The following is a 24,087-nucleotide window of genomic DNA, read 5'->3' as shown; positions in this document are numbered from 1 at the left end:
CGAGACTGACACTCCAACCAAGGACTATGCATGGACATAGCCTAAGACCCCTGCACAGATGTAGCCCATGGCAGTTCAGTATCCAAGTGGGTTCCATTGTAATAGGAACAGGGACTGCCTCTGACATGAACTGACTGACCTGCTCTTTAAATACCTCCCCCTGAGGGGGAAGCAGCATTACCAGGCCACAAAAGAAGACAATGCAGCCACTCCTGATGAGACCTAATTGACTAGGATCAGAAGGAAGGAAAAGAAGTCCTCCCCTATCAGTGGACTTGGGGAGGGGCATGCATGCAGAGGGTGGGGGAGGGGAGGGATTGGGACTGGAGGAAGGAGAGAACCACAGGGGGGATACAAAGTGAATAAAGTGTAATTAATTAATAAAGAAAAAAAAAAGAACTGGGCCTTAGTTTCATGAGCCTTCTCCTGGGCTCTTTTCCTTCTGTTTGGTCCACACCAGCATGTTAGTTTTTGTTTTATCTTATAATATTTTATTATCATGCCATAGAAACCTGTTTGTTTTCTCTTTTTCTTTTCTTCTTTCTTTTTTTCTCTTTCTCTCCCTTGTTCCTTCCTTCCTTCCTTCCTTTTTTCTTTTTTGAAATAGAGTTTCTCTGTTTTAGAACTTGCTCTGTAGACCAGGCTGGCCTCAAACCCAGAGATCCTCCTCTCTCTGCCTGGGATTAAAGGCTTGTAAAACTACCACCTGGTGCCTGTTTGTTTTCTTATGAGGCAGAAAGCCTGTGGATCTACATGGAAATGCAGGTGGGAAAGACCTAGGAGGTGTAGAAGGAAGAGAAAACCTTACTCAGAATACACTTTGTGAGGGGAAGAAAATCTATTTTCAATTAAAGGGAAAACAAAAAAACAAAAACTGGTAAGGATGTGGACAAAAGGGACCCTCATACACTGCTAATGTAGCTAGATCAGCCAATGTTGAAAAAATAAAAATAAACAGCTTAAGAGTGTCTAAATTAGATCTACCATAGACCAGGCTATACTATTCTTGGGTATCTACTCCTGGGCTCTTTTACTTCCGTTTGATCCAGGTTGAGTATGAGAGACATATTTTGCTCACCAAAGAGTCTTCTCAGGGTGGGGGTGGGGATGGAAGGGGAAGGGTTCAGCTATTAAAGTACCTGACAAGAAAGCATGAGGACCAGAATCAAGGTGGAGTAAGACACCCAATCTTCACCTCTGGTTCCCACATAGATGCATATGAATAATTCATACAACACATACACATAAATATGTGTGCACAAATACACACAGAATTCTTCCCCAAGTACAGATCTAGTCCTCCTTACTGACTACAAATAATCTTCATTCTGACACAGAATGGTAAAAAAATAAATCACGTTATTTTCAGTTTATGTTTCTGGGCCAATGGAAAAGCACAAGAGAAAGTAGTTCAGAGATAGAGCTAAATAATAACATTGCTTGAGAGTAACGAAATTTATTATCAAAAATAAGGATAATACTAGTTTTTAAAGTATTGCAATTTGAGGAGACCAGAGACATGACTCAGCAATTAAAAGCTCTAGTTGCTCTTTCAGAGGACGTGGGTGTGATTCCCAGCACCCACATGGCAGCAGAGGATCCAGTGCCCTCTTCTGACCTATGGATACACATGCAGACAAAATACCCACATTCATGAATAAAATAAATACATTTTAAAATTATCTAACTACACTTGAAGTAATTTATTTACTATAAACTGGTGGACAATAGACTATTATGACCACCAGCTCTAACAAAGTTTTGGTGGCTTTCAGCTAAGAGAAATCTAGAAATGCTAATACCTTAATCTAAGCAACCTGAGAAAACATTAGAGAGCAAGCAGAGAAAAGATGTCAAAATGCAAATGTGTGTTTAAAGAGAATGTGCCCTGGACAGAAAGCATTTAAAAAAGATGTCTATACAAATTTTAAAATCTATTCTTTAGATTTCTGTTAAGGTTTTTAAGTTTTATTTACTAAAAAGATTTACAAATGTCTATGGATTTCATCTATTTTAATTAAAAAGTTTTACAGCTGGATGTTATTCCATTTTATAAATTTTCATTATCCATTCACTTGTTGACAGAAACCTTGATCACCTCCATTTCATTGCTATCATAAAAAAAAAAAAAAAAAAAAACAGCAATAAACATGGATGTGCAAGAATCTCTATGATAGGATATGGAGTTCTCTGACAACATGACCAGGAGTGAAATAGCTGGGTCATATCATTCTCCCATTTATCATTTTTTGAGGAACCTCCAAAATGTTTTCCATAATAGTTGCATGCATTAATTTGCACTTCTAGCAACAGTGAGTAAGGGCTTCTTTCTCCACATCCTCTCCAACATTTGTCAACAGATTTCTTGATCATAACCATCCTTTCTGGGGTGAGGTAGTATCTCAAAACAGTTTTAATAGCATTTCCCTAAAAATTAGGGATAATGGCATTTTTTAAAATAGTTATTCAGTTGTAAACACAAAAAGTCATGAAATTATCAAAAAAATGGGCAGACTTATAATATTAAGAAGCAAGGTTACCCAAACTCATAAAACAAACAAACAAACAAACCTATGTTCTCCCTCATATGCAGATACAAACCTGTGATGTAAATGTGTGTGTGTGTATATATATACATACATATACATGAGCAGATGTGAGTGTGGGTAGAGCAAAACACTTAGAAAGAAGACCAAAAAGGAGTCAAATTAGGTAATGAGGAAAGACAGCATGGAGACAAAAGGATACATGAGCCATGAAAGAAGTCATAAACATTATGGTTTTTCTAGTTTCAACTTTATCATAGTTTGGGGAGAGGGTGTTTACTTTTACAGTGGATTGTTGAGAGCTAGGTCGACTATAGACTTTCCTGAGATGTATAGAGAAAGTACATAGTTTGTTTTCTAAAACCAGGAACACACATGGTGACACCTGGCTGGGGTCAAGGACACAACTGCTAAAAGCCTTGAGCAACATGGAGAAGGGTGTGGTCTCCGCAGGCTGCAGTTAGTTTAATTCTGAAGACTCGGAGAGCATAAATACGAGAGCTCAGAGAGGGCTGAAATAACAGGCATGCGCTACTACACCCAGCTGTGGGAGTCATAATAAACTTGTTTTACATAAAGCATAGCTTATACAAGACCTTCTGGCCCCCACTTTTCTACCTTTTTTATCCTTTTTCTTTTGTTTTTGTTGTTGTTGCTTTGTTTTTCGAGACAGGGTTCCTCTGTGTAGCCTTGACGGTCCTGGATTTGTAGACCAAGCTGACCTCTGCCTCCTCTGACCTCCTCTGCGTGCTAGGATCAAAGGTGTGCATCATGACACCTGGCTTTTTTTTTTTTTTTAATCCTCTTATCTCCTAACTACCCCTCTTAGGACTCTGTCACTGAATAGACCTGTTGGTCTAGATCAGTGAATAAGTGCATTAAACTGCAATTAATAGTGAAAATGCAAAACTACATGGTTTTAGAATGTCCATTGTAATTATATTTCACTGAGATGTAGAGTTTGGGACTGGGCAAGTGTTTGGCTGACTGGCTAATCTAGCTGTGTGATGCTTTTATTTGTGAGTTCATATAATAACATGATTTTAATAATAAATATTGTCCCTAACATATAATTCTGAAATAAATCCTATATAGTTAAATTTTTTTAAATTTATTTGCTGAGTTTGTATTGCAGAGATAACATTACAGAAGCCTGTTTCTTGGATTTGAAGATGAAACTATGTGTTCACTCTTTTAGATTTCTGCTAAATCAAATGTTAAGATACATGTAAATAGCACAAACATTCATAAGTAGTCACCCTTATCTCTCCAAAATAAAAAAACAGAAGAAAACATCACAAAAATAGTTCAGTTCTCAGATCTTTGACACCAGAATTTAAGACCTGTCAGAAGTCAAACAAAAAGGGGCATTTCACTTCTACTCCTTACATGAACAATGACATGGCCCCATATTAAAATAATTATCTATGTATGTGTAGGTTTTTTGCAGGACAGGAGCTTACCACAGAGGGCCTCTGAAAGACTCTACCCAGCAAGGTACCACAGAAGATGCTGAGACTCATAGCCAACATTGGGCAGAGTGCAGGGACTCTTATGAAAGAAGGGGGAGATAGAAAGACCTGGAGGGGACTGGAGCTCCAAAAGAAGAACAGAACTAAAATATCTGGGCACAGGGTCTTTTCTGAGACTGATACTCCAAACAAGGACCATGCATGGAGATAACCTAGAACCCCTGCACAGATGTAGCCCTTGGAAGCTCAATGTCCAAGTAGGTTCCCTAGAAACTGGAACAGAGACTGTCTTTGATATGAACTCAGTAGCTGGCTCTTTAATCACCTTCCCCTGAGGGAGGAGAAGCCTTACCAGGCCACAGAGGAAGAGAAGGCAGCCAGCCAGTCCTGATGAGACCTGATAAGCTAGAGTCAGATGGAAGGGGAGGAGGACCCCCCTAGTAGTGGACTTGGGGAGGGGCATAGGAGGAAAAGAGGGAGGGAGGGTAGAGGAAAAGAAGGAGGGAGGGTAGGACTGGGAAGGGGACAAGGGAAGGGACTACAGCTGGGATATAAAGTGAATAAACTGTGATTAATAAAAAAAATTAATAAAAAAATGGAAAAATATTTATAAATACAATTAGTCTCACAATGCCAAAAAATCATAAAGCCCTTCAAAAACAAAACTGTATCTGAAAATTCACACACACACATACATACAAATATACACTATTCAAAGCATGGCCAAAATAACCAACTTTATGAAAAGATCAAATAAATTTCCTCATAAAATATCTAAAGGATAAGCATTTTCTTTTTTTTGTATAAAACCTAAAGAACCTGTTGGAAGATTGAGGCCAGCCTAGTCTATGTAGCAAGTTCCAAACCAGCCAGGGATACACAAGGAAAGCTGATCAACCAAAAGCAATTAAAAAAAAAAAACAAAACAAAAAAACAGTGAAATCAGAGTTAACAATAAAGGCAAAGTGCAAGAGCAAAGCATGACTGAATATACCTAGCTTCAGGTTTTTAAGAATTTATATTCTCAGACTATCACTGCTTAAACTTAAAATAAATTTTAATCTAAATTAAAATAATATTTAAATGGTAAGCAAAACTATAGAAAAAGTGAGAAATACACACATTAAAATCAAATACACAGTTGCTCTAGTATTAGCAAATACTTTTTCTGTTTTGCAGTGTTTTTAATGTTATACTGCCTTCATCAAAAAGCAGAGATTAAGCCATGCAGACCTTTCATCTTAGCACTGGGAGATGGAGGCAGGCAGAAGTCTGTGAGTTTGGAATAGTCTAGGTAGTGAATTACAAGCCACCTAGGGCTACATACTGAGGACAGTCTCAAAAATAAATAAATAAATAAACAAATCATTTAAGATAAACTCCTAGGAAGTATGTAGCATACATGTTTTCTAAATGCACTAAGGAGTTATGAATAAATGAATTATTGATTACAACAATCTCTACTGGCAAAAATTTAGGAAAAAACCTATCAAGAGAATTGACAAGGTGTAATGACAGCTTATTTTTAAAAAATAGAGAAATGAAAGATGAAGTAGATACACATGTACAAACACGGACCAATTTCATAAATCTATATTAGGCCAGAAAAATATGTTACAATAGGATCCAAAGTAAGGTAACTTAAATAAAATATTTTTAAAGAACGCAAGACAATAGTGCATACTATTTTTAATGATATATTCCAGAGTCCTAAAAGTTACTAAGAAATGCAGAAAATTACAACAAAATACAAGAAAATTACGAAAGTCAATTCAAAAGATCCCTCTAGTGGGTGGGAGGAAGAAAGTCATCTACAGTCCTCTCCATACTATTGTAGCAGTTACATTTACATCTCCAAGAAGATACATCTGACACAGACAACTTAGACAAAGAAAAGTTTATCTTTGTGTTTTAGCTCTTGGTGTCAGTCCATCACAACAAAGAGGGCAGAACTACTCAGGTCATGATGGCCAAGAAGTAGCCAGGGCAAGATATGGTTGGCAAGGTCACACCCTGATTGTCCTACTTCCTCCATCTGGGCCCTGCCTTTTCAATAGCCTATTCAAATTCTGAGTCTACCAAGGAACTAAACCACAGATTCAATCAGAGCCCCTATGATCTAATTCTAATTGTCTCACAAATACCTCTGCTTTTCTAACCTCCAGGGCATACAGCAATCAATATTTACCATCACAGCCACTTACCTGAAACCACTCTTCACCTTTTTATGTCTACATACACACTGATTCATATTCATCGAGAGTAAAATCCTAACCACCCTGTCCAACTCACTAATGTTCTCCCAAATCGCAGGTACTGTCCCCTTATCCATACTGTCCCCCTATAGTAGGCACATGTTCACAGCAGGGAGGGGTTTACCCCTTCCCCCTCTATTAGCCTTTCCTATCACTGTATCCTCTTTTCCACACCCTCCTTACAGGATAGCATGCTCATGCCCTGGAGTATGTCACACATGCAACTGCTGTGCCTTCAGCCTGAAACCTTCTTTCCCTATTCTGTACAAGGCCAATTGTGTTGTCATTCAATTGCCACTCCCTCCAAAACACCTTCCCTTCCATCTTATCTAAAACTACTCCTATCTTCCCCTACTCTTTATCCTGTTTTATATTTCCTTATTTTCAGCCATGATTACAAAATCTGGCACTATGTATTTGCTTCTAGACTGTCTTTTCCTGACAATTCAAGTTCTATTAGGATAGAATCTTGTCTAGTTTGTTCACTGTTGTATCAACATTGCCTACAATAGTGCTGGACACAAAAGAGCTGATCAAAAGAACTGTGTATTCATTCTACACACACTTTAACATTTTTCATTAGCATATACAGTGTTTAATTAGCATGAATAACTGTTTCAAAGAAAATCTGTCTCTTTATTTTTCTCCCAGGCTCTTACCCTTCTGTATACCGCACCCCTATCTTGTACTCCTCCACCCTCTCTCTATAGCTTCATCTCTGCTGTCATGTCTTATGTGCCCTTCTGCTCTCCCCATTATCCTCAACATCTCTCTGACCCCTATTGTGGGCTTCATTCTAGTTTCATACCTTTGCAGTTTTATTTTAAAACTTACTCAAAAATAACAATAAGCATTTTTTGTCTTACCAATCACTATGTCTTTCTAAGAATAAATCCCTTTAAAATGATATGCTCATTTAAAAAGTCTTCAATATGCAATGACAACCCTCCAAAGGGCTGGCCCAAGACAGATTTTTATGGTACAGTAGAAGTGTGCCACGTCACTTTTTCCCCCAGGTCAGTGCCAAGGCGCCTTGAACTGAATTTATTTAGCAAGTGAAATATGTATTCACTTGTTCAGGATTTTTGTATTTATATTCCATACAAATAAGGAATGTTACTGTCATTCTGCAAGTCTACCCTACTGTTATGGCTTTGTGGGCTGCCCATCATTAACAATACCTCAGCATGACTTTACTAATGATGAGCATTAGACCTGACCTGGAGTAAGGGCTCCTTCAGCTGTATGACCTCACTGGAAGGTCTCCAGTTGTAAAAGGGGCCTACACAAGTAAGCATGGATAACCTTAAGAGCAGACCACTCTGAAGGTCACATGTTTGGGACACCTGAGCAGTAGATTTTTCTCTGCAGTCAAAATAAGCCAATTTAAGCCAAATTCAAAGCATAAAACCAGGTTCACTGGGTGCAGCTCTCTGGCAGATTCACTGGTTTCAGAGAATGAGACCAGGGAACATGCAGACAGGGAGATAGAAAGTGGGAGCAGAGAGAGAGAATGCACATGCAGAGAGAGAGAGAAATGCAAAAAGAAAGAGGGTGCACTAGCACATGCAGAGAGAAGAATGCAGAGGAAAGAGAGATCTGGGGTGGCTGGCAGGCCTTACATTCGCAGCACAGGCCTGGTGCATCTGGTGGAAGCAGTTGATGACATAAGCAGTTGCTAGGTCCGTGAGGGCAGACCAGTAGAACTGCCTGTATAATAGCAGGATTTGAAATCCTACACTGAGCACTTCAGCCTCTTGCACAAAGGGAATAATTTTATCTGTTGTATTGCCTGTTATTATCTAACCCAGTGGTTCTCAACCTTCCTGATGCTGAACATCTTTAAATGCCATTCCTTATGTTGCAGTGACCCCCAACTGTAAAATCATTTTTTAATTATTTATTTTTATTAATTAGAGTTTATTTACTTTGTATCCCCCCATAAGGTCCTCCTTCCTCCCCTCCCGGCCCCATCCTCCCTTCCCCCTCTTCACGCATGCCCCTTCCCAAGTCCACTGATAAGGGGAGGTCCTCCTCTCCTTCCTTCTGATCTTAGTCTATCAGATCACATCTGTAAAAGCATTTTTGTTGCTACGTTATAACTATAATTTCGCTTCTGCTATAAATATCTGTTTTCCAATGATCTCAGGCAACCAATGTAAAAGGGTGTTTTACCCCCAAAAGGGTCACGACCCACTGAGAACCGCTGATCTAACAAAAAAGGGTAACCAAAACAATCAACAAATCGTATAAAACTATGAAGAGAGACAATATCTAAAAGAGGTAGACCATTGCCAGCCTTTCAAAAACCATTATACATTGGGCGAGCAATCAGAAACTGGCCTGCAGCGAAATAGCTTCAAGCTTTCACATCCGCTGAGTGTCACGAAAGTAAAGCGACAGAGCCAAGCAGCATGGCTCCGAGCAGCTACAGGGAACAGGGAGGAGCAGGCAGGCCGCTCTGCCCAAGGACAGGCGCGTAAGAGCCCAGCAGGAGGGCCTGCACACCTGCAGCTCTGCCAGCAGTGCACTAAGAGCACACTTATAGGACTCACGGGCGGGAGTTAGTCACAAAACTCAGCATGTTCTTTTAGCAAAAGTTCAATGATGAACAGCGATACCATGTAAAGACACACCCAGTTCATCCCAGTCACATCAACTGCTAAAATTATATGCTAAGTATTAAACAATGTAACATAACTATAAAGGCATTTTACCAGAGGAGCCCAGTAGGTGTAGAGGTAGCCAATTTTCAATGCTGGTACAAACTGTGAGCAGGACACTACCAGAAAATAGAGATTCAAGAAAAACTTGAATTGTTCATACAAAACCTAAAAAGGAATTTAAAAAAATTAGTACAGTCCCTTCAAGAAAAATGTATTAATACTTCAATCAATTAAATTCAGCCTAACATGCAAATACATATCTCTCAATGAAAATAAGATGGTTCAGAGTAAATTAATTTTGACATTGGCTTTCAAATGGCATGCTAAGATTACCCCAATTTTAAGATATAATTTTAAATATAATTATGACTTTCAACTGTACACTTCCCTAAGAGTTTCGCTTCTCTTTACATAAAACTTGTAGCTTTCTATGCTCATTTGAAATGTTCACAAAAAGTAACCCCCTTCTACCCCATGCTAGCTGGTGAGCTCACAGGTAATGTCCACCAATGAAGCTTCTCTTACAAAGGAAAAACTTCCGAGATTCACCAGAGGAAAACAAAGATATATACAAGTAAAATATAATACAGTGTGCTTTTAGCATGGATACTGAGCTTCACAAATATGTGCTGAACAAACCAGTGAATCCACGCATGATTACATGATATGAAGCCTAGCTAACTCTCAAAATAGAAACCATTCACCTAAAAATATGTAAGCAACAGACCAGTTTTCAGGAAGACAGCACTCTACGTATAACCTTTAGTGTCTTTCAGTATTTGATTTCTGACATTATTTGCAAATATTAAATAAATTTCATCATGTAATAATTTTAAGATTGCTAAAACTTGTTTGTTTACTCAAATAGAGTCTTCTAGAGCTAAAGATGACAGCTAGTGGTAGAACACTGGGCTAGCATAATGAGGCCCTAGATTTAATCACAATATTGCAAAAAAAAAATTTATACTTAGTAATAAATAATAGTCATGTACACCTTTAATCCCAACACTCAAGAGGCAGAGGCAGGCAGACATCAAGGACAGCCTGGTCTACATAGTGAGTTCCAGGACAAACAGGGCTATATAAAGAGACCCTGTATCAAAAAGCTAAAAAGGAAAAAGAAAAAAGACTATTTTCAGTTAAGCTTTCAAAGTTATAAACTGTAAATCAAAATCTCCTTGGAAGCCATTCCTTATGCTAGCTAGGTAGAAGACACAGCAATTTCAACAAGAGATCAATGGGTTAAATGGTTTCTGTTGGCTTAAAGAGCTAGAGCCAGTTTGTACATATTGAAGTACCTGCATCATCATACAATTCTATGTGTAACAACAGTTACACTCAATATGTTTATATCCATAATCTTGCTCAATTGCTGTCTAAAAATGTTTTGAATTATTTCATAAATTAATCTCAGCAGGAAAGAAAGCTCTTTTTCTTCAGCAATTTCTATAAAATCTCAGCACAAATTATATCTATTAGCAATTCAGAAATTGCCATTTGTGCTAAAAATGGCATAGAATTCCTACTGTGTAATTACTAAATGTTTCTGAAATACTACGTTTTCGATGAAAAGACTAATTTCAGAGACTTGATAAGGAAGAAAATCATGCACACAGTAACCAAGCATTGTGCAGAGCCATCAACAGGTACTCTGAGAATGAAGCCAATGGCTGTGGACGTTCACACTCAAAGCTGAGCTACATTACTGGCTTTAACTATGACTAACACTTTACAAGAGACTCAATCACCTTGGTGACCTTTAGGACAGGGCAATATCCTGGGACACTTTGTATTTAATAATTTACACTTACGGAAAAAACAAATGGCTTTGTTCAAAAAACAAGGTAATATTTATCTGACTGAAAGGCAGTTGACATTTTATTGTGCTAATGGAAGGTCAGTCTTTCAATTATAGAGTCATGGATTCCGTGTTTTAATAAAGAGGCACATTAGACATCAAGCCTATTAGTGATTGGTTGGGGAACAGGAGTTGAGAGGACCATTATGGATCAAAAGAAATTTAGCATACCTACTTTATTAAACATAAAAAATAATGCAACTTATAATCAAGATGGTCAAGAGCTTTTTGTACAAAATAGAGTAAGAACCAACAGCTAAACTTTGCCAATACTTTTCTTACGGAAATGTAAGATACATATTGAATTTTTCTACAGATAAACTATATGAATTTAAATTCTAAGAATTATTTATTAGAAAAAAAAATTCCTGTAAAATAAAAAAGACATATAATTCATATCAGCTACCTTTACACTCATAAAGAAACACAAACCTTTTAAAATAGGAAATGATATATAGAAAGCAAAAATTAATCTAAATTCATGATAAACCTAGTTTTATAAATTAATCAAAAGTATTAGTAACAAAGAAGTAATAAGGTATTTAAACTTCAGTATTTAAATTTAACAATATACTCAATTGCAGGCAACTAATAAGTTATTGTAACAAGGCCTGAAATTAACAGCTTGATAAAGAAAAAGCATCTATAAATAAACACAGAGAAATATTTTGTTACTGTGAACACATTGTATACTTCTTTTCTGAAATTCCAAGGCTGACTGCAACATTAATTCTACTTTTCCTTCCAAACAAATTTCAAGTGTCCCTTAAATTATAGCATGTTTCCTGATCATTTACCTGTTCTTTACAATTTATATATTTTTAAATTCTCATAAGTAAATGTTTATCAAGCACTAACAGCAATAATCAATTGTACATTTTATTAATTAGACAGAGCCAAAAATACAAAGGAAGTCTTGAATAATAATTTGAAATGGGAAAGTGTGAAACTGAAAGATAGCAGCTTGGACAGACAGTTTCTACACAGTCTTCAGAAAGCAAAGGAAGGCAACAAGATCAGACATGCAATTGACTTTGAAGATGCAATCATCTTACCCCAGGTATAAAGGTAAATACATTGTATTTCTGATTTTTTATAGAATTCTTGGGATGTTTTTCTTCACACTTCTCTGGACATCCAAGCCACACTGTTCGAGCTTTTAGTTCTTTCTTTCTTTGACAAACATTTATCAGCCAATCACAGCAACTGCATAAAACGAAAGATATATATAGATATATATATAGATAGATAGATAAATAATGCCTTTTTTAAAGATCAAAATTCTGTATATCTAGAAATCAATATTGATTATCTATATTCCATGGTCACTATTATTTTATCTAATGCTAATCTGTCATTACCTTATTCTATTACAAAGTCATCATTCTTGAATGTGGACTCTGGTTCAAGAAGACCTCACACTGACACTATCCAATAGAGAATCCAGTAGCTACAGACAAAAATTTTAATTTCAATCAATTAAAAGTAAAAACTCAGGTATTCAGCTATATTTCAAGAGTTCAACAGCCAGCTTGGTTAGTAGCTTCCATGAAACTTCTGAGATTTTGAAGTTCCCATTATAATAATGAGTCCTATAGAACACCACATTTTACGAACAAACTAACTATGGGTCAGGTACCTCAAGTGCACACAGCTGCTTATGAAAACACTTCTTTTCAGCATTCAAAATTCAACAGTAATTCCTCAGTAATGCATTCCATTACAAAATTTTGATCTGCAACAAATAATCTGGTATATAAATATATAAAGACAGATCTATGTTAAAACAGTAAATATACAAAACCATGCATTTAAAAACTGTATTACAAATTTAGGAAATGTATTATTGCTAATGATTATGTCATTGTACACAGACAGAATAAAATAGAGAGTAGCTATCAAGTTCAACACTACTGCATAAAACAGAACAAATGTACTCAAGATGGGCAGGAGGCATGCAAAGACTGAAGCCTCCTCAAATCCCACTCAATCATACAGACCAAAACGCCATCAAAAGGAGAATGTAGGTGATTTCAATGCCCAGGGGAAAGGGCATAAACCTCAAAAATATTTCTAAAAGATACTCTAATAGCTGGGTGTGGAAAGTCCCCATAGTGCTTTAGAGGATGAGACAGGAAGAGTGACACCAAAGCAGAGCCCAGACTGTACAATACAGTGAATTCCAGGCCAGCATGTGCTATAGTGTGTAGCCCCGACTCTCACCAAAAAATATGTGTGTGAACATTACTGACTTGTAGAGCAAAGGAAAAAGTTAAATTATGAGGATTTTTAAGGGATAATTTATGTAAGCAAAACATCAGAAAACACTGAAAAATAAGAGGAACAACAAAAGAAACATCTCTAGAAGAAGTGGCTGGTATTTCCTTAATAACATTTCTATGTACCCTAAATTATTAATAACTATACAGAAAACACTTTCAGACTTATAGAGTGTCTTATGCTATCAAGTCTAGTAAGTAAGCCGAATAACACAAAAATTATGTATTTCTTTAAAATATTTAGGACCAGTTTTTCATAAATGACTCTCCAATTGGAGCAGTGTTCTAGCATTAAATAAAATATATTTACATATCAAGAATATAACTTCTACCATTTTATTTATAATTAAATAACTGCCAAAATATAGACCACCTTTCTCATTATCTCCCACAAGTTAAAGTATTATATCTAATTGCAAGTATCTTTGGTTACCCTGACTAAGATATTCATGTCATCTTACAAATGGGCATTTCCCCATGCTTCTGTACCCCAAATGTTTTACAGATTAAGTCAAAGTGCAGGGGCCATTAAAAACTAGGAATAATCCTAGCATCTGATCTCCTCTTCTCCTGCCTTCATATAAGAAATGACATTTCTGACTTTACTTTTCTAGGACAACTGATTTTTAATAACAAGTAAAATGTAACTCTTATGAGAAAGATCACACCAGATCAGAGAACTATGCATATCAATGCTCTCATAGCAATTTACAGGAAGCTGCAAAGAAATTCAAAATTGAAAAAAAAAAAAAAAACTTAGCAAGACATTTCTAAGCCTCCAGATTGAAAATTTTGCCAAATAAAGAATGGTCCCTAATTACCCACAGGCTGAACAAGCAGAAATTATTAAAACACTTATAACTCAATAATCTTACTTCCTATCTAAATGTATTGAAATAGTCACTAAAAGCTTTTCAGTTTTACAAGGTCCCATTTATTAACTGTAGATCTTAGAGCCTGAGTGGTTGGTGTTCTGTTCAGGAAATTGTCTCCTATGCCAATGAGTTTGAGGTTCTTCCCCACTTTTTCTTCCAAAAATTTAGTGTGTCTGTTTTTATGTTGAGATCTTTGATCCACTTGAACTTTAATTTCATGCAGGGTGATAGATATAGGTCTATTTGCATTTTTCTACATGTGGACTTCCAGTCAGACCAGCACCGATTGTTGAAGATGCTATTTTTGGCTTCTTTGTCAAAAATCAGGTGTCCATAGGTGTGTACCACAGCCTACAGGCTGGGAAAAGATCTTCACCAACCCTACATCTGATACAAGGCTAATATCAAGAAAATATAAAGAACTCAAGAAATTAGACATCAACAAATCAAATAATCCAGTTAAAAATTGGGGTACAGAGCTAAGCAGGGAATTCTCAATAGAGGAACAGGGAATGCAGAGAAACACTTGAAGAAATGCTCAACAACCTTAGTCATCAGGAAAATTCAAATCAAAACAACTCAGATTCCATCTTACACTGATCAGAATGGTATAATGGTGCTAAGAACAAATCAAGTGACAACACATGCTAGAGTGGATGTGGAGAAAGGGGAACCCTCCTCCATTGCTGGTGGGAGTACAAACTTGTACAACCACTTTGGAAATCACTTTGGTGATTTCTCAGAAAATTGGGAATAGCACTACCTCAAGATCCAGCTATACACACTCCTGGGCATATACTCAACAGATGCCCCACCATTCAATAAGGACATTTGTTCAACTATGTTCGTAACATCTTTATTTGTAATAGCCAGAATCTAGAAACAACCTAGATGTACCTCAACGGAGGAATGGATATAGAAATTGTGGTACATCTACACAATGGAATACTACTCAGCTATTAAAAACAAGGAAATCATGAAATTTTCAGGCAAAAGGATGGAACTAGAAGAGATCATCATACATGAGGTAACCCAGAAACAGAAAGACACACATGGTATAAACTCACTTATAAGCATATATTAGACATATAATATAGGATAGCCATTTACAGACCTAAAGATGCTAAACACTAAGGAGGACCCTAGGGAGGATGCTTAAATCTCATTCAGAATCGTAGACAGGATAGACACCAGAAGCAGTGGAGGAGAGGAAACAGGATGGGAATCTACTATAGAGGGTCCTCTGAAAGTATTCACCCTACAGGGATCCGAAGCAGATGCTGAGACTCGGCCAAACTTTGGGTAGAGCACAGAAAGTCTTATGGAAGAAAAGAGGGGTAGGAACAGTGGGACACGGAGGGGACAGGAGCCCCACAAGGAGACCAACAAATCTAAAAGATGTGAGCCCAGTGGGTCCTGCACCAATGGAGGACCATGCATGGAGAGAACATAGACCCCCTGCTCAGATGTGGCTGATTGGCAGCTCCATCTTCATGTGGATCTCTGAGGGAGGGGAGCAGCTGCTGCCTCTATCATGAACTCAGTTGACTGCTCTTTGCTCACTTGCCCCTGGTGATTTGGCTTTACCAGGCCACAGAGGAAGAGGATCCAGGCAGTCCTGATGAGACTTAAAGAGCTATGGGCAGATGGCAATAGTGGAGAACTCCCCCTTTCAGTGGACTAGGGGAAGGGGATGAGTAGAAAAGGGAGAGAGTGTGGGGCAGGAGGGAGTTGAAGGAAAGGGCTCCAATCCAAATATATAATGACTAAATTGTGAAGAAAAAAAAAAACTAGAAATAAAATTAAAAAAAAAGAAAGTCACTAAAATTTTCTTGCTGCAATTAACTAAATTTATACATCTGCTATAAGAACCACCGTAAGTAGCTCCAACAATTCCAAATGTAAGAACGTTTGGTATTTAGAAAACAAAGTAGCAAACATTCAAAACTGAAAATGTATTAGCAATAAAGAATTAGGTCCAAGCTGATTGCTAAATACATGATTTGACTCTCTAAGGTACGGTTTTAATTCCTACAGCCATTTCTTTCTGGAGCAAAGCCCCCCCGAACAACCAGAATGTAAGGAGACCCATCCTACAAGGCAATGGAACATGCGTTAATGCCGTGTCCACCGAATCAACCTAGCCCGGGTCGCTCTACTAGCTTTCTCCACGGGGTCACAATCTATTCATATAAAGCACTTCACAAGCACAGCTACAGATTTTACTGAGCTGCTTCAATACCCTTAAACCTGGGTCCTTTTGCTGCTGACATACACATTTTCAAATAAATTAATATTTTCCATGAAGAAAGTACCATTATTACAAAAAATATAAAACACAGCTATATATTTCATTTAAAAACAAAAATTGTAAAAGGGAAAAAAATCAGAAAATGTGTTTACTAATCTATTCAGTACTCTGATAAGAGTTGAGTGTTCAGGCCTCAGGCTTCTATGGGACCAAAGAGTAACCTGCAGCTAGGACTCCATTACAGTGGTCTCAGAGGTCAGTGTAGAGCCTAGGCTTCAGCTCCAGTGTGCCCAGGGTCCCATGGGAGTCTGGAACATTGGTTCCAGAGGGATTCTGAGGTCACTATGGGTATGAGGTTTTCATGGCTGAGGTTCAAATGGCCATTACTGTGGTCCCAGAGGTCACTCTGAGCCTTTGGCTCTACCCATGCCCAAACAGCAGACGACTTCAGTGGGCCTGAAGTTTTGTATTCTGTCTCTAGTAAATGCACAGAATCCAAAGGGTGACATAGGTTTTCATTCCACCCAATCACGTTGGTGTTGGGTTTCCAGTCCCATCCTTGTTCCTGCTGGCACTCAGCCGAGAGAGGATCACTTCAGCAATCCATCTGCTAACCAACAGTTCCATCAGTCCCCCTGGATGAACTTCACATATATATTCCTCTAGGAAGCCTCAGGAAAAGGAGAGTATCCCAAAAGACTTGGAAGAAGTACAAATAAATCCACTCTGACAGAGTGTCATAAGAATACAAAGTCAACACAAAAACTATGGCACAACCACCACCTGGACCCATCACCAACTGATCAAAAGGGAGTCCAAAATTGGACAGCTGAATCATCTGAGAAAGAATCCAGTCTTAGTGTTCAAACAAATTAGTGATCAAATCAAACAATCATGCCGGTATTATGAGCTCCAACCAAGACCTTGACAAGACAATCTCCAAAGTAAACATAACAATAAATTAAAACTGAAGTTCAAAATATAAAGGAAAAAATTAGCAAGGAGATTGAAGCATTGAAAAACAAACAGAAATAACTGAAATAAAGGAGATGGTCAACCAAATGAAAACCACAGCAGACAAGACTGTGAGCACAGATTTCAGAAAGGTAGGAAAAAGTCAAGGAAGTAATCCAGAGATACAGGTGAGAAAAAAAATAAGGACCAGGAACACCATTTCCAAGAGTCTGTGATGCATGTAATGCAACAGAGAGGCCAAACCTGAGAACTCGTGGAGCTGAAGGAGCTGAAGCAAAATCAAATGGAATAGACAGCATATTTAATAAAGTATAGCAGAAAGTCGGCTTCCAAAAAAAAGGAGGTAATAGAACACCAAACAGACATTCCCAGAGAAGAAACTCTCCATGACATGTTAGAGTCAGGAAGTCAGAAATACAAAGTATTTCTGTTTCTCAGTTATTTCACTCAGGATGATCTCTCCTAGTTCCATCCATTTGCCTGCAAATTTCATGATTTCCTTGTTTTTTTTTCTTTTTTCTTTTTTTTACTTTTATTAATTACACTTTATTCACTTTGTATCCCCCCCATAAGCCCCTCCCTCCTCCCCTCCCAATCCCACCTTCCCTCTCCCTTCTGGGTTATCTCCATGTATGATACTTGGTTGGAGTATGAGTCTCTGGGAAGACCCCTGTGTTCAAATTTTCTGGTTCTGTTGCTCTCCTTGTGGAGTTCCTGTCCTCTCCAGATCTTACTATTTCCCACTCCTTACGTAAGATTCCATGCACTCTGCCCAACAGTTGGCCATAAGTCTCAGCATCCGCTTTGATAGTCTGCAGGGCAGAGCCTTTCAGAGGCCCTCTGTGGCAGGTTCCTAACTTGATTCCTGTTTTCTTCTTCTTCTGGTGTCCATCCTCTGCCTTTCAGGATGGGGACTGCACTTTTCAGGCATGGTATACACTCATTTATAAAAGGATATTAGCTGTATAATATAGAATAGCCATCTACAGATCTAAAAGAGCTAAACAACAAGGAGCACCTTAGGGAGGATGCTTAAATCTCATTCAAAATGGCAAACAGGATAGAAACCAGAAGTGGTAGAAGAGGGAAAACCAGATGGGAGCCTACTTTGGAGGGTCTTCTGAAATGATTCACCCAATAGAGGATCAAAGCAGATGCTGACTCTCAGGGCCTAACTTTGGGCAGAGTGAAGGAAGTCTTAAATTGCAGAAGGAAAAGGGTGGGAATAGAGGGAGATGGAGGAGACAGGAGACCCACAAGGAGACAAACAAAACTAAAAATCTGAACCCAGGGAATCCTGCATGGACTGATGCACCAACAGAGGACCATGCATGGATAGGACCTAGACCCCCTGCTCAGATGTGGCCGATTGGTAGCTCAGTCTCCATGTGGGTAGCTGAGTGAGGGGAGCAGGGGCTGCCTCTATCACTGGTCCTGATGATGCAACCTTGCCAGCCCATGGAGGAAGAGTATCCAGGCAGTTCTGATGAGACTTAACAAGCTATGGGCAAATGGCAATAGTGGAGAACTCCCCCTTTCAGTGGAGTAGGGGAAGGGGATGGGGGGGATGAAGGAAGGAGGGTGGGACTTGGGGGAGTTGTGGAAGGGATCTTCAATTGGGATATATAATGAATAAACTGTGAAGAAAAAAATAAAAATTAAAAAAAGAAAAAAAAAAGAAATACAAAGTAAAGAAAAATCCTAAAAACAGCATGAGAAAGACAATTTACAAAGGCAGAAATATCAGAATTACCAGACTGTTTAGAGCAACCAGAAAATCCAGAAGAGTTTAGGATGAAATATTTCATGCTCTAAAAGTAAACTACTACAAACAAACACTGACATCCTGAAAATATGCCTTCAGCACTGATGGAGACATAAAGGGTTTGAAGAGAATCACAGGTAATAATAACAATAATAACCATGATACCCTTTTAGCCAGCACTACAGGCAGTCCTTAGTAGAAAAGTCTGAAGTAAGGAAAGGAAGGATCCTAAATAAACTAGACCTAGGAAATAAACTATATCCAAAAAAAAAAAAAAAAAAAACCAACTCAGTAGTAAGCTCTGAAACCAAAAACAGAACTTCAGCTAAAAATCTTACAGGAAACAGCAAACTGCCTTTCTATGACAACCTTGCATGCAAATGGCCTCAAGTCATCACTCAGAAGACAGTCTATGGACAGGTGGCTGTGGCACGGCATCTGAGAGGCACAGCTGCACTTTCACCTGCCAGGGTCTACTCAGACCCATTTACTTAGGAGCAAGAAAATACTTTGAAATCTGAAGAATTTTTTAACTTGTAACTTGCTGATTAAACAGAAGAATCTTATTCCAAATCAAAACATTAAAGCTGAATGATGCACATAACTAAACTGTTATTAAATCACATTTTTAAAGTTCATATCCACTCCTTTGATAAAGAAGGAAATGCCACTTACATGGATACAGCAAATAGAATTAATTCTACTATGCATCAGCAACAAAATTACTGTTTCCCTGGTTTTAATCATTAAAATTTTTCATAAAATAATAAATTGTATTTTCCCTTTGAAATCAGCATCCTCTGGTGTGCATTAACGTTATTAGTATCCTCCATTTTCATATCAACATAATATTGACAGACCTAACAAACACACTCACAGCTAAACTCACATGTGTAATCTCTGTACACATGATAATCAGGTAGCAACAGAGGACAAACCTGGTACAGAGGAACTTCCATCCACCACAGACAAACCACTCTAGTCCTCTCTTCCTCCGTGTTATCCTAGCTCGAGGTAACGTGTGGTAATCACTTTCGTCATTCTCAAAGCCTTCTTCAGACATCATCAGTGGCATTTCATCCAAATGGGCAGATTCATCCTCCAGCTGGTACCTAGGTAAAGGTAAGAACAGAGAGATAAGCAGACTGCTGTTATAGTGTATCTCAACCAGGGTACTATCAGGACAAAGTTCACTAATCACCAGAGTGATTTGAAGGATTATGGCCTCCAAAGGCTCATATTTGAATGCTTGGTACCTTGTTAGTTAAACCCTTTTGGGAAGGACTAGGAGGTGTGGGTTGGAGGAAGTGTGTCATTGAGAGTGAGCTTTGAGGTTTCAGAAGCCCATACCAGGCCCAACCAGCAGATCAGATAACATCCCCCAGCTAAGGCTACTGCTCCAGTCCCATGCCTGCCTGTTAGCATGGCCCTGGCCACAGGGTCATGGACTGACCCTCTGAATCTGTAGTAAATCCCCCAATTAAATGCTCTTTTTTATAAGTTGTCTTGGTCTGATGTCTTTTCACAGCTATAGAAATGTAACTAAAATACCACTTTTAGTTTTTATCACTAAGGTACCTTCCTCCAAGGCAAACCACTGTTTAAAAAAAAAAACAAAAACAAAAACTACTGTGGGGCAGTAGTGGTGCACACCTTTGATCCCAGCAACTGGAAGGCCGAGGCAGACAGGTCTCTAAGTTCAAGGCTAGCCTGGTATACAGAGTTCCAGGACTGTCTTGAAAAACAAAACAAAACTGCTTCATAATGAGATTACTTCCCTTTGGGGTAGGGAAATTGACAGGTAAACAGGTAGAGAAAAGGTTGTGCGCAGAAACCTGTATTAGCGAAGCAGCTGATAATCCTCATGCTATAAATCTCAGTGACTAAATGACCAGGGCTGTCTAAAACCCACTCACTGCATTCAGCTCGGTAAGAAAATAACCTCCAATGTTACTATTTGCCAAAAATCTACATATCTAAGTTATATTACATAACTGCATAGTCACCAAAGTTCTAGAAGGTGACTGTTGGCAAAACATAGTTGTCTGTATGATGATCTGAACCCTATCCTAAGTTTGTGGTCAGAGCTAACAATCATTCAATGAACCATTTATTCAGCATCTCTGCCATACCTACACAAAATTTACATTCAATGAAAAAAAAAAACTCAACTGGCATAACTTTCTAAGTTCAACAGTCTCTCTTTGTCTGTGTGTGTCTATGTGTGTGTGTGTGTACACGTGTGCGAGTGCATATGTGTGTCAGTGCATGTGTGAATGTGTGAGTATATGCATGTGTACCTGCATGTACATGTATGTGTGCAGGGGTGTTATCACCTTGCTTTAAACAAACAGCAGTCTGCCATCAACACTGTTTTCAATCACCATTCAATCAGAAACACAATCTAAAACTTAAAAATGCTTACCTTTTTGATAACAATCAATTTTTCAGAAGCTATAATGATGGTTCATGAAGTACTATTTTATTTAATTTTACAATGGGCTTCTATGGAAAGCATCACCTCATTTTGAAAAATCACAAAGCAGACCTCTGAGTTGCTGTGGCCAAATGGAAGTCATTCAAGCTGAACCCCCACCCCTTCGTCCCAGATCCATACAGAAGGCAAACTGAACCAGTAAAACCCACAAGTACAAGAGACAGAGCCCTTAATTTTACTCTTCACATAAAGAAGTATTCCAGACTAACACGGCTATTGGGGTGTAGCAAACATGCATTCAAACATCTACAAGTTTCTCCAGAAGAAAATAAAAGCCCCGGGACAGAGCAATTATATTTTTAAAAAGCCAAAGGAAAAGAACTGTGTATTGACCCAAAACACAGCTCTCACTTCAAATGGAATAAGATAGTTTGTTCTTAGTAAAATGGATGACCACAGTCCAGAACATGCACTTTGGATGCCCATAAAGATATGTTCCACCACAGAGGCAAATATATTAAGATTTTATTCTTATAAAACATATCTAAGTCATTTTCCAAACACTGCTGAAGACCACAGGTAGGCAGGCTACAGTAAAGCAGAAAACATCTGCTGTCGGATTAGATGCTATCTGATGCTTAGCTTTTAGACTGGTAGAAACTAGTGGTCTGATGAGTACACATTTTAAAGGTTTTACCAGATGCAAAGCAGGTTAGGTAATAGTAAACACAATTCAATACATAGATATAGGCAACTACACTCTGAACAGGACTCAAATAACACAGAAAATACCCCCAAGAACTACAAATGAGACAACATGAAATTTTAAAGATTTCTGCTCAGCAAAGGGAAAACTATCAACACAGTTAACAGATAGCCTACGGTATGAGAGTTAACTTTTGCCAGCTATACTACAGACAGGATTATGCAAAACATATAAAAGAACTGCACAACTACACACACACAGACAGAGACAGAGAGACAGAGACAGAGGGAGATCCGTCAATCAACAAATGAGCTAAATGAGATAGTCCTCAAAAAAAAAAAAAAAAAGAAACACAATGGCTTAAAAGTAATTTTAAGAGTGTTCAATATTGTTAGCCATTCAAAATAAGTTCAAGATTCCATCTTACCCCAGTCAGAACGGCATCAAAAAAGATACAACAAATGCTGTGAAGAGGAAGTTGTATTTATTGCTGGGAGGAGTGGAAACTAGTTCAGCCATTACAGGAACCACGATAGACAAATACCACAATGGAATTTATTACAGCCATAAAAGAAAAATGAAAATTGCAGGAAATGCCTGAAATTATTGTATCACATGAAGTAAGTCATAAAAAAATCACATGTTCTCTCTCACATATAAAATCTTTTTTGTTGTTTTTGTTTGGTTGGTTGGGTTTTTGGTTTTGTTTCTCTATGTAGCCCTGGCTGTCCTGGACTCACTTTTGTAGACCAGGCTGGCCTCAACCTTACAGAGATCTGACTGCCTCTGTCTCCCCACCCCACCCTGAGTGCTGGGATTACAAATGTGCACCACTGCACCCGGCACACATGTAAAATTAAGTGGGAGCAGGTATAAAAGCTACAATACTAGAAAGCAGACAAGAGTGGGAAAAAGGATGTTGTGGAAAGGAGAGAAGCCAACAGGAGTCATGAGAGTGGGAAGAGGAGGGTGCTATATAGAAGGGTACAAAGGGAGGACAGGGGAATAAGAAAAATCTTCCATATTATTTGAAAATGCTAATTCAAAATGCTAATTTTAATTTTTCTTAAAGGTTAAAGGCTGTTAGGTCAGACACACAATGAAAAATAAATGGATACAGTAAGGAACTGAAACTGGTGCAAAATAATGTACCTCTGTGTTTGCAGTAATTTAATACTCCATAATCATTAAATTCTTGTCAGTTCTGTAGTGTTTTTAGCACAGATAGAGCTTTCTTTTTTTTCTGAAAACGTAAGTTTCTACCAGACAAAATGCTTCATCCAACAACCTTAAATATTCTCAGATGAGGAAAAACCAAGAGAGCATTTTGTAGGCAGCTCTGCCCTAAAGAATGCTAAGCAAAGTTTCAAGATAAAAACAGTATACAGAAGGATTCAGAATTTAAGAGCCAACAACAACAATAAAAAAAATGTTCTTCACAAATATGCAGGACTATGCGAAGTAAAAATGACAGCACTGTGGAGTTAAGTCTTCACTGTTGTTAAGTGTGAGGTGACAACAGTAGAAAATGGTCTAAGGGTCTTCTGGCTTTACATAACTGGGAAGATGATAATGCTCAAGGAATATTGCTAAGTTAGCTTTGGCAATTGTGACCTGCAAAGCGGACCTTCTCGGGTGGGCACAGTTTACATCTTGACTGAGTATTCGTTATTGTCGAGTGTTGTCCTGTGCATACAAAAGGCTCAAAAGCACCCCTAGTGTTCCAACAATGTCAGTATACGGTGTCAAACAGCCTCTGGAGTACAAAAATAACTACCTCAATAACTACCTTAAATAAAAGGATATGTGGGGTTAAAAAATTAAAAATAAAAGAATGGAAAATGAAATAATGTGAAGACTACTCAAAAGAGAGCTACAAAGCTGTATTAACTAAGAAAACTAAAACAGTCTTTAAAGATTTACTTTTATTTATGTGTATATGTGTGTGAGTATTAAGAGGGCATCAGATCCCTGGGAGTTGGAGTTACACAAGGTTGTTAGC

General features: G+C 38.1%; 1 protein-coding gene across 2 annotated transcripts in view; it reads right to left on the bottom strand.

Annotated features, from left to right (window-relative positions):
- The window catches only part of Atp9b (ATPase phospholipid transporting 9B (putative)), a 220,528-nt gene that overhangs the window by 186,299 nt on the left and 10,142 nt on the right, over positions 1 to 24,087 (bottom strand). For both annotated transcript variants that reach the window (XM_060376990.1, XM_060376991.1), the window contains exons 2-4: positions 19,881 to 20,054; positions 11,853 to 12,003; positions 8,991 to 9,104 (exon numbers count right to left, since the gene is read on the bottom strand). In XM_060376990.1, coding sequence (XP_060232973.1) covers positions 8,991 to 9,104; positions 11,853 to 12,003; positions 19,881 to 20,054 — 439 coding nt within the window. The remainder of the gene's footprint in view (positions 1 to 8,990; positions 9,105 to 11,852; positions 12,004 to 19,880; positions 20,055 to 24,087) is intronic.

This window comes from Meriones unguiculatus, chromosome 2 (assembly GCF_030254825.1).
Source record: "Meriones unguiculatus strain TT.TT164.6M chromosome 2, Bangor_MerUng_6.1, whole genome shotgun sequence".
In the NCBI taxonomy this organism is placed as follows: Eukaryota; Metazoa; Chordata; class Mammalia; order Rodentia; family Muridae; genus Meriones; species Meriones unguiculatus.
This window is presented reverse-complemented; position numbering and strand designations above follow the sequence as displayed.